Genomic DNA, 11,395 nt, shown 5'->3' with positions numbered 1-11,395 from the left:
TATCAATAGAAAATCATGTAACACTGCCTTTAACTTGAAAACAAAAAAATCAACCCAAGGAAGAAAATAGTGAAGATAACAAAATATGCCTCCTCCAAACCAAAGGTAAAACACATAGAAAGAGAGAGAAAGAGAAGACACAGTGATGCAGCGCACCTTCATATATATCATGGGCTTTAGTTAATTATGAGAGATTTATCCTTACTTGGGCTTAAGTATTAGTTTAGGGTTTTCTTTAAAGAACTTATGTATAGAGTTGTCTTTGGTGTAACTTGAGATGGCAATTGTTTTATTGAATTATTCAGAGTTTTTATAAGTATCATCTCTCTTGTTTCTAGGCTATTTATATAAATTAATTAGCTATATAAGTTCTCTCTTTGTTCGGCTATTCATACGAATATACGAAACACGAACAAGCGAGTTGTTACGCTTACGCTGTGTCTCAGGTGTCTGTCTTCCTAAACCCCTCACGCTTGGAGCAAATGGTTACCACTAGGTGAATGGTGGTATAACGCTTCAGTGGTTAACAAAAGCTTGCAGAAAAGAGAATAGCTCATCACAATCTTGAAATTCCGGAACAGAATAGAATGAAGCAATATGCAAATTCTCACCGATCTGCCCATAGTTCAAGATTAGAGACTTATGTATATTTGAAAGTTCAACCATATAGGCAACATTCCCTCAAGAATATGAAGAATATGAAGGTACCAAACAAGTTCTCCCCTCTCTTTATATATGGACCTTTCTGAGTTGTTGATCGTGTTGGAATAGTAAAGCTTGAAAGTTTGACTTACCCCAAGAGGTTGCTATTCACAATATGTTTCATGTGAACCTCCTTAAGCTCTGCCTAACATTGGCTTGATCTTGGAAATTTAAAGGAACCTCATGCTGTTTTGGAGAAGAAAATGGTTAAGCATCATCGTGATGTTGTAGTGACTAATTAAGGGTCTCGTCCAGTGGAAAGACTATTGTGTAGACCAACCTACATGGCCATGGCTCTCGTCTAGTGGAAAGGCTATCAGCCTATCATGCATGACACATTGCTCACGCCTCACGCATTTCTTCTCTCCCATTTTCAATTAATACTTTTGGTGAATTTGGTGACAAGAGTCAGCTTGCTACCATAGGTTAACTCTTCCCTTTAAATAATCCAATTGGTTTTTTGAAGTTGTATGTGAATGTATATGTAGATTAGTGTTGTTTTTACGGCTACCCGGGCCCGTTTAAACCCTGTATAAAGCCCGCCCTATTAAAGCCCGCTTATATAAAGCCCGTTTATATTTGTAATTTTTTAGCCCGTTTATTTAGAAGCCCGCCGGGCTTAAATAGCCCTTTTAAGCCCGTTTATCTTTTTTTTAATCTAATTATTTAAATTACATTTGAATTTTAATATTATGTATGTTATTATAAATTTAAAATATATATTACGTTTTTTTTATATATTTTAGAAAACATAATATCTTAAAAAATAAAACTTTCTGAAATGAATAAACATATATCATAAACAAAATCCAACATTTCATAAGTAAATAAGTAATTAATAACAAAATCCAATTCAAAAATATAACATCAACGCTTTGTTCAAACAAACATAAAATTATAAAATAAATATTTGTAAAGATTATCTTTGATTTAAACTTGATCTTTTTCTTCAGGCTCTGCAAAAAAAAAAAAAAAAAATAGAAATAACATTTAACTTAAAAAAAAAAAGAGAATTTATAAACAACTTTCACAAACATAAAATTTTTTATCTTCTCCAATGCAGCAAACAAAGGTTTCCTCTTTGTCTTCCTTAACCACTGTAAAATGATTAAGAAAAGGTTCAAGATCATGAAAAAACAAAATGATTCAATGTGGAGGTATTCAAATGAAGGTTACTCACAGTGCTTAGACGAAAAATAGAGCGCTCAACGATTAAAGAAACAATAACGAAGACAGTCAACACTAAAGCAACAGACCAAGTAGGCGATAATGTCAACGATCTCTCATTTGACTGTAAAAAATCTAAAAGATGTTCATGTGCAGTCATGGTTTGTTGTAAAATTGTTTGTTTTGTTTGGAACGTTAGCCGACCAAAAGAAAATAATAATAAATGTTGACAAGAAAAAAGAAAATTAAAGAAAAGATAAAAACAAAAAAGGTGGAAAAGTCAGAGCGAAGATTCGACTGATACCGAAGACAGCCTTCCTCACATGATGATATTGATACTCTTCACTTTTCACTCATATGGGACCCACTTCATCTTCACTTGTTTTTTCGGGTACACGGGTACCCTTTTATTTCGCGGGTAAACCCATATAATAAACGGACATAAATGGATCTAATGATTTCATATAACTAAACAGGTTACGGACTTAAAAATTAATGAAAGGTCCGTATAAGCCCACGGACTTCAGGCCCACAAAAACATCACTAATGTAGATTGAAGAAACCCGTATGGTACGGGTAACAACAATGCATGATATGGACTCAACGTGGTAAAAAGGAAAAATCTTACACAGCTCTCATATATCCACTCCAATTTATTGGATCCGTTTTATTTCAATTCCAAAAGAAACATACAATGTTACAAAGACACTCTTACTTGACCAAAATATGATTGTTACAGTCTTTAACACCAACAATTTACAGTTCTTGCTGGCGTTTTTCACCGACCACTTTCACACATTTGGCAAATTGTGACCGACTTTGTGTTTACATAAGTGCAACGTTCGCAAGACCATTGGGTGCTGGCTCGAGAACTTGATCCCTTGTTTTTACCACCTAAGCTCTTTGAGCTTGAGGTTCGATCATATGCGCCATGCGAGCTCACATCCGGTAGCCCATTCTCCAGCGCTCGAACCAAGTTCTCGAAATAGTTTTTGGTGACACTATTTCATTCCCATTAATAAAAAGTGTCATTAACTTCTTACCAACATTTAGAATTGTGACGAGCATAAACATGACATGCCATCCGTTTAGCTTATCAGTTTTGTTTCTGTAGGTTTGGAAATTACCTTGTTAAACCTGCGAGTTTTGTGCGGAACTCGTAAAAATCTTCTGATGGACCTTTGGCCTCGAAGTACAATTTCAGGTCTTTTTCAGCACATTGATGAAGTCGTTCAAGGCCCGACTCAGCTTCACCTATATGCATGATAACAGAAGAAGAGAAATCAAATGATAAGCACAATTACAGTCTGTTACAAACAAAAGTCTCCACACTAATTAACAAGTTGAAATTAGCGGGTCAAAAGATGAAACTGAACCCTGACAATATTGGTTCAGATTCGGATTAAGCTAGACCAATTTGTTATGAATGACGCTTGACCATAGAATCCATATCCTTAACCATTGGTCTTCTTGCTAACATTATATGATGTTTTATAAAATCAAGACCAGATCCATCAATGCATTTATGAAACATTGATGGATCTAAATAATAATATCCAACATTTTGGAAAAAACAAAAGATTAATGATGGTTGTTTAACCTTTTATACTATTTTCGTGCATGAACATTAATTGGTAACTGGTGTCGCTCTTTGTTTCTAGAAGATGTTAGCGGAAAAAACATTCATATTTTTTGTCAACTTATGTTCAACTGTTCGTGCTTGGAAACACCAATACAGAGCAAAACAACCACAGAGTAAGACACTCAAGGAATCTAGGCCAAATTTATTAAAGCAAACTTAATGTTAAATGTGAGAGCTAAATTACATTACCTTGTAAGTACTCAAAAAACTGTCTCTTGCCGTGCTCATGGTCAGGTATGTAAAAACCATACGCATATGTCCATTTTAGAACTCGTCTGCATTCGACTATCTATAATTGTAGAGAAAATTAGTGAGTGAAAATCCAAAGTCTAAGACATGCCACATGAGGAACGTAATTTACCTGTAGCCACGCTTCTATAATGAACTTTAGTTGTGATTCAGGCTGACATTGTATGTCACTGAGTTTCTCAATCTGTAAAGTCAATAAAAAAAACTTAAGCGAAACCCAACATTTATAATGAGCAAGAACATTTATTGAAAGTTATAAGTGTCATGCATGCCAAAATAGATAACGACCAAATAAGGGCATATATGCTATCTCTTGTAAAAGATCATCATCATGTTTAATTGGGTGTAAAATCTGAAATCTGACAGTAAAAGAACCAGCGAGACGGTTGAAGAGGAGGCAAGACCAATGATAATTCTAAAAATTTCAGAGTTATATTTTTGTCATCAAGCAATACTTCCTTATGATTCTTATTTACATCAGCAAGTGTTGCACTGTAAGCTCACATCATCTGTTTGCATCTTCTTAAGATCCGCCAGCGCCTTTTGCCTAGACTGCAGCAAGCAGTAAAAACATTTGTAACTCGATTTAGAATAAACATCAATGCGCTCTATGTACAAAAATTATGGTCATTATTCATTAAAGAATACATTTTACCAAAAAGGAAACATGAAATCTCACTCAGTCTAATTTCATTGCTATGCTTAATATGACATAGAATTTTAGAACAGTACTTTGCTCCAGCAGTTACACGACTTGTTAACTACCTGTCACTCCAGTATAAGATTTTTAATTTTAAGCCAACCAATAAATAAACTAGCTGGTATAAATTTCCTAACTGGAGGAACAACGGTTCCTTCTCCGACAAATACATCACAGGCGCTACATGTACCTCTAAGGTGTATGAAGAGACTTTATTTGTTCCATAACAACGGATTTGAATTTGACTACTAAAATTCTCTTTCTTAAATTCCCCACTTAAGAGGAAGCTAAACTCTTATAATAATACCTCTGAAAACTAAATGAGCAAGAATTTACATACCGATTGATTGGTTGCCCATCTTTCATAATAGTGGGTATATCTCTCAAGAGAGTTCTTTGCCATCTCTCGGCGTTTCTCAGTCTCATCATACTGGACAGAAAGGTTAAAAAAGGAAATAAAATGCGTCAAAGATAAAATAGACATATAATTTGTCAATCAGGAGCAGAATCGATGTACAGTACTCATACAATGCCATCTTGCTTCGCTGCTTCATAACGGTTACAAGCATAAAAGCCACCTGTCTTCTCACCATGCTCTGACCATGCTCCAAGACAGAGCCTACATTTATATAATATGTATACTTATAATGAAAATTCATCGGGAGCAACAAGCAATCTTAAACAACCAGATTCATATGAGGATCAGATAAAAAGATGCATAAACACGCAGAAAGAAGATTAATACAGTAGGTTTCTATACACTGACATAAAAAAAAAAAATTCCAATTTTGCTTCAGAGGATAAATTATAAAAGTTCAATTCAGAATTAAAATTGCAGGAAGTATAGAGGGAAAGCAGAATTTATGAAATGATGGCCTTCTGTACAATCAACCACTTTATCAACTTACCAGCAGAACTCAAATTTACATGGTGGGGTGCATGTAATATGCATACAACCCTGGTTTTTCTCTATTGGCCGTTTACATCTTGGACAGGGCTTGGAATTTGCCAAAATCCTGAAAGTCAATCAACATGGTTAGCAGCAACAATAAATAATGCGAAGCATGATGCACCCTAATGCTACATGGATGAGAAGAAACAGAATAGACTTTCTTCTACCAGTTAAAAATGTAAACATATCCACCGTTTTGGCTGTCTTTGGCAATACAAAATGGTAGCCATTACTATTTTAAGACTCTAAGCACCCATTTATTAAGGTCGGGCACACACAACATCTCAAACATCTTAAGCATCTACGTATCTCAACTACATCTGAAAGATCAACAACGTACCAGTTCATATTCTCAGACTCAGCACTATTCTTCAATACCCACTTAGCAACGGTGTCACAATCTACAGGACGGTGAGCTTCTTCAGCACACTGCAGTACAATGACGATTGAGTCATCCAGTTTGGTTGTGTCAATTAGTTTCTACGAAATGGAAAGATGAACTATTCTAATTCTCACTGAAAGAGCGACTTACATTCCAGCAGAAACTGTAACAACAGCGACAATTCACATCATAATTACCACTTCCAACAACAAAGTTTACAGCATAGTCACAGCCTGGAGCAGGGCACCACTTGGTCTACAGGAAAAAAAAAGATGCATTACAATCACCGTGACCACATAATATGCTCTGTTTTTCATTTGAAGGTTAAAAGAAGACAGATAACCATCATACACATGTCTAAAGTATGCTCAAACTGAAATAGACAGCTTACCTTTCTATTGTCTTCAACATATGATCTGACAAAATAATTTCTGTACTTCTCCCTATCTTTATCAGGAGCTAACAAATCGATCATATCCTGACCAATAGCAGCATTACAAGAAGGATCTGGACATCGTAACATAAGACACCCTGGACCATCATTAATCGCGGTGGTCATATAACCTAAAGATGCGGGAAAAAGTCAGAAACATCAACAATGAACCATCACTAATTGTAATGCTTATATGCTGCATTACTTAAAAAAAAAAAAAGCATCAAGCTTGGAACAAACCTTCCCAGCATGACTCGCAAAACGGGTGACCACAAGCAGCAGCATGCAATTTCTCAGAAAGGAAAGTCTCAAAACATATTCCACAATCAAGCTGCCAAAACGAGAAAGGAACCAAGTATAAACAAAAGTAAAATAAAAAACTAAACTTTAATTCTTTCAGATAAATTTACAAAGTTGGAAAGAAACTATGGGAGGCATACTTCTCCATCAGATGGAAAATCAACAACAGGTTTCTCCAACAAGCCGACGGCATCTCGGACTTTTTCCTCATTGGCAAACCATTCATCATGAACTCTACTAACACACCTAAAAATTCGCATAAAGGATTGTTATCAATCCTATAGACAAAAAATAATCAACCAAAAAAGCTAAGTTCCTTTAATATTAGTCCGGATTGGATTAGAAGAGCCAAAGAAAGACAGGAAAATCAAATGAAATTCGTCTAAAGAGAAAAACAAAAGCAGCATTGTCTGAAAAAAAAAGAACAGAATTTAGAAATCACCAATTGTAGTAACGAAGCAGGATAGCAGAAGAAATTCTTGAAATCGACAATACAGAAGAAATCCTGGAAATATCATCTTCTTGAAGCCGACATATATCTGCCTCGCTTAGCACACTATAATTTTGCTACAAACAACCAAAAATTACAAAACAAAAAAACTATTAGTAGAATCGAAAACCCAAAAGAACAATTTAATCGCGAATGATTGCGATTGCTGCTAATAATCAGCTAAAAATCTATAAATTTCTATATTTTGAGAAACCAAAAACATGAATACAAAAATGCATCTCTGTAAGGGTAAGAGATGATTCATCATCCAAAAACGAGATAAACTTCAATCTTGGTTTATATATCAGCGTGATGCAGATCCAGAAGATGAGAAGAAAAGAGAAAAAAAAACCTGGCGACGGCGGAAAACGAGGTCATCGGAATCATCGACGTCAGCTTCGACGAACTCGTAGTCGGCGTCGGCGCTTTCGGCGTAATCGGAATCGTTGTCGGCGTATTCGGTGCCGCTATAGAAATTGTCATCAGCATCCATTGAAATCTCTTGGCGATTCGATTGTTTCAACACTTTCTTCAATTTTAAAACTTCTAAAAAGAATGGCTCATAAGACGTTTCAAAGGCAGAAGACAAAATGAAAATGAAGAATGGCAAAAGGTTAATTCTTAATCATAAATTGTTAAATAGCATTTAAGAACAATTAGTGTCATTCTAATTTTGTCGGTTGTAAAATGAGTTAAATCAGTAGTCTTTAATAAACTGGTACGAACGTAATATTTTTTTTTTGTAATGTTATTTTTAGGTTCACTTAATTCAAAATTATTGATCAGGACAAAAATGGATAAGGTAATAAACCTTCTGAAATCTACTCTAATAAAACTAGCAATTTGAGGCTCTTGGAAGTGTCCACATCAGCCAGAAAAAATAGTTCTAAAATTATGCCACATCAGCACTACATGTACATAAGTAAATAGTATTTATTATACGTTCCTCACAAATGATGTTAAATGATCTTGATCTAATAGCTATGAATCTATTTTCGTTTGGCACATAAATAGTCCACTAACAACTGATAAATAACAAGTGTTTAATTTGATGTAGTGCTCCTTCATTCGTAACTGCAGAAATGTGGAGAGTCATTTAACAAGTCATCTTTAAAGGTCCGTTATTCTATTCCAATTCATCAGAATATCCTACAAACTACTATAGATTTGTGCATAGGCAAGACTTCAGATGTCTTTTCAAGAAATCGGGTGATTTTTCCAAGCTCAGATAGAGGTGTTAATCTAAAAGTGGATCTCCATTGCTCTGTGAGATTCGCCAAGAGAAAAAAAATAAGAAACAATCACGGCAAATAAAACAAAATGAATGACCAAGTTAACAATGGTGAAACAGCATAGACACAAAAGTTGCTCGAGTTGCTCTAAGTGAAAAAATCTCAGCATCAAATTCGGTATTTTTGCTATCATCTCTCTTACTCTCTCTCAACTTTGAAACCCTAACTGAAAGACTCGTGTAGATTTTGGTAGTTGGAGGCGACCTTTTGGAGACAGAGTGATTGAATGCTCGGAACATACATTCTGGATTTAAGACCCATTGATTTCTGATGAGCAGATTTCTTCATGTCAGAGTTGAAACATTGGAGACGAAATGATAACGACATCGAATGACGATTAAACATTACGTAGAAGATGTTTTGCATTGCTTATTGGAAATTAAGATAAGCCTACAACTTTGATTTTATAAGCTTATGAGAGAGAGAGGTGGTGTGAGTGGCCAATGGCCATTAAAATCATTCAATGGAAAAGATTGAGTGAAGAATGAAGATGAGTTAAGTGTTGACTTTTTTTTCTTTTCAAAGGTGCGTAAGGTGAAAACTCTAAAGAAAAGCTGAAAGATACTTTATTTCTCAATTACTTAAACGATACAATGACAACACTTCTCAATATATAGAGAGTCTCAAAACGGAAAAAGACAAAGACACGTAGCCCTATTCTAATCATTGGCACACGATCCGAGCGTATCAAATCTGTTGTGTAGCGCTATCGCCTGGACTGGAACCGTACATCGAGCACCTTTTGACTCTGCTTTTGACCGCTTGTTCTTATCTCCGATATGACCGTTGGAGGAAGATGAGAGAACTTCAGCTTGTGTGGACTTGGGCTCAACACTTCCTTGTAGGCCCAGTTCAGCTTTCATCTCTTGTGACTTATTCGACGCAGGCCCATTTGTAGGCAGAGTAAAAACTCTGTTTTCACTAAGTGTTGACTCAGTGTTCTCTATATAAGGCAGATCGATTCGACTACCAAGTAACGCAAGAAGAGAATAGCTGTTGGAATTCTCAAGTTTTAAATAACCCTTTGCGCATGTGTGACTAAAGAATACACATTAAAAAAATATGAAGACATGAGATACAACCCTGACATCAAAACAGTCATACTCATACTTACCCTTTCGTTTAAGCTCTTCCACTTTTCCAGTAGATTCAAGTAAAAATATAAAAAAAATTATCAATTTCATTAGAAACCCATCAGCTTAGCATCAAACACAAAAATTAGAAAATTTGGAAATGAATTGTTGACATTTTTTGGAGAACACCCTTATTGTTTCTTATTCCTTTTCTCTTGGCGAATCTCACAGAGCAATGGAGATCCACTTTTAGATTAACACCTCTACCTGAGCTTGGGAAAATCACCCGATTTCTTGAAAAGACCTCTGAAGTCTTGCCTATGCACAAATCTATAGTAGTTTGTAGGATATTCTGATGAATTGGAATGGAATAACGGACCTTTAAAGATGACTTGTTAAATGACTCTCCACATTTCTACAGTTACGAATGAAGGAGCACTACATCAAATTAAAGACTTGTTATTTATCAGTTGTTAGTGGACTATTTATGTGCCAAACAAAAATGGATTCATAGCTATTAGATCAACATTATTCACATAATTTGTGAGGAACATATAATAAATACTATTTACTTATGTACATGTAGTGCTGACATAGCATAATTTTAGAACTACTTTTTCTGGCTGATGTGGACACTTCTAGGATCCTCAAATTGCTACTTTTATTAGAGTAGATTCTTTGAAAGTCAGATTAAAAGAAAACAAGAATTGAATTCATTTGTGAAATTATAGAACAAATGCAGAGTAAAAGTCCATACAATTGGATATATATGATATATATTGTTTGTTTGTATTGAAGTGCTTTCTTTTGAAAATATTTTAACGGATTTTATGTTGAATTTCAGAGAGAAATTCCAGCATGTGTTATAACGATCCTTAGTAATATCATTTCTAAAATTGCTTGCCATCATTGAGAGTTGCATCGATTGCCATCAGCCAAAAAACGTCTCCGTCATATTTATCAGTCAAGTCTTTGGTGACCCATACAAAATGGACTGCATCACTAAAGTCTAAAACTGAAGGACTTGAGCAGATGGATTTAATGCTCAACCCCAAAGCTTGGATATATTTCATATGAAAGGTATATAAGCTTACATTTGTGATCATGGCCGGCGTTATTATATATTGATTCACCTTTGCACTTTTCTCTAAACAGTTTTGAAAAGGAAATCTGTAAAAAACAACTGAACTCTGTTCCAAAACAATCAAGGCATACACGTCAAACAACTGAGAATATGGATGGATCTTGGAGAGGTGATGCATAACAAAGCGATCTATGTTGGGTTCTCAAGGATGGGAAAGAAGAAGTGAAATGGGTTGGAGCCAGAGCCATTTCAAGGTTCAGTACATACTGTGGAATGGCACACCAATATCTTCAGCTCGACATCAAGAAGCTAGCTTTGGAATTTGGTATTTGAAGATTTCAAACTTGTGTTCCATCCAAGAGAAGAAAATTATGTGGTAGATTCTGTCGCTAAGAAGGCTTTTAATTTTCTGAATTATGTTCCTGTTTTGTATTCTTCTGTGTCTTCACAGTTTCAAAGTGTTGTCGACGTTGACAAGCAGTGTTGTATAACGATTTAATGATGGAGGTGGTGTATAACGATTTAATGATGGAGGTGGTGAGACCGAAAAATGAAAACATCATACAACTTTTTTTTTTGAAGAACATCATACAACGTAAAAAGCAAGTAATCAATTTCCTTAAAAAACTATATACATGTGTATGTTTTTTGTTAGCTTTGCAGTGAAGCTTATCCTTTCATGAAGGCTACACATAGCGGAAGAAATATAATTTTGTCATACTGAACCGCTTAATGTAGTGTTTAGATTTTTATTTTGGTAGTGAATTTTAAGAAATTACTAGATTTTAACCCGTGCGTCCGCACGAGAATGTTTTATTTTTTATTTCTAATATAAGTTGCATTTATCTTTTTTGTTTAGATATAATTTGTTTTTGCTATTTATTTTTTCTAAATAAAAAAATTGTTATCATACTTTTAATTTTAAACAG

The 11,395-nt window shown here is 34.9% G+C and overlaps 1 protein-coding gene across 1 annotated transcript; it reads right to left on the bottom strand.

Annotated features, from left to right (window-relative positions):
- Positions 1 to 2,509: 2,509 nt before the first annotated feature.
- Positions 2,510 to 7,606, bottom strand: LOC18009141 (probable E3 ubiquitin-protein ligase ARI8). The gene is made up of 15 exons (XM_006391497.2): positions 7,370 to 7,606; positions 6,970 to 7,094; positions 6,668 to 6,773; positions 6,468 to 6,558; positions 6,186 to 6,358; positions 5,945 to 6,049; positions 5,753 to 5,841; positions 5,369 to 5,476; positions 4,989 to 5,079; positions 4,801 to 4,890; positions 4,265 to 4,312; positions 3,873 to 3,944; positions 3,701 to 3,800; positions 2,997 to 3,123; positions 2,510 to 2,870 (listed from the first exon to the last, which is right to left on the bottom strand). The coding sequence occupies exons 1-15, from the start codon at positions 7,508 to 7,510 to the stop codon at positions 2,648 to 2,650; spliced, it is 1,689 nt and encodes a 562-aa protein (XP_006391559.1). The 5' UTR covers positions 7,511 to 7,606; the 3' UTR covers positions 2,510 to 2,647.
- Between the last annotated feature and the right edge of the window lie 3,789 nt (positions 7,607 to 11,395).

The sequence above is a fragment of the Eutrema salsugineum genome, unplaced genomic scaffold (assembly GCF_000478725.1).
Source record: "Eutrema salsugineum unplaced genomic scaffold, Eutsalg1_0 scaffold_9, whole genome shotgun sequence".
Lineage (NCBI taxonomy): Eukaryota > Viridiplantae > Streptophyta > Magnoliopsida > Brassicales > Brassicaceae > Eutrema > Eutrema salsugineum.
Note: the sequence above shows the minus strand (reverse complement) of the source record. Positions and strands in the feature narration are given on the sequence as shown.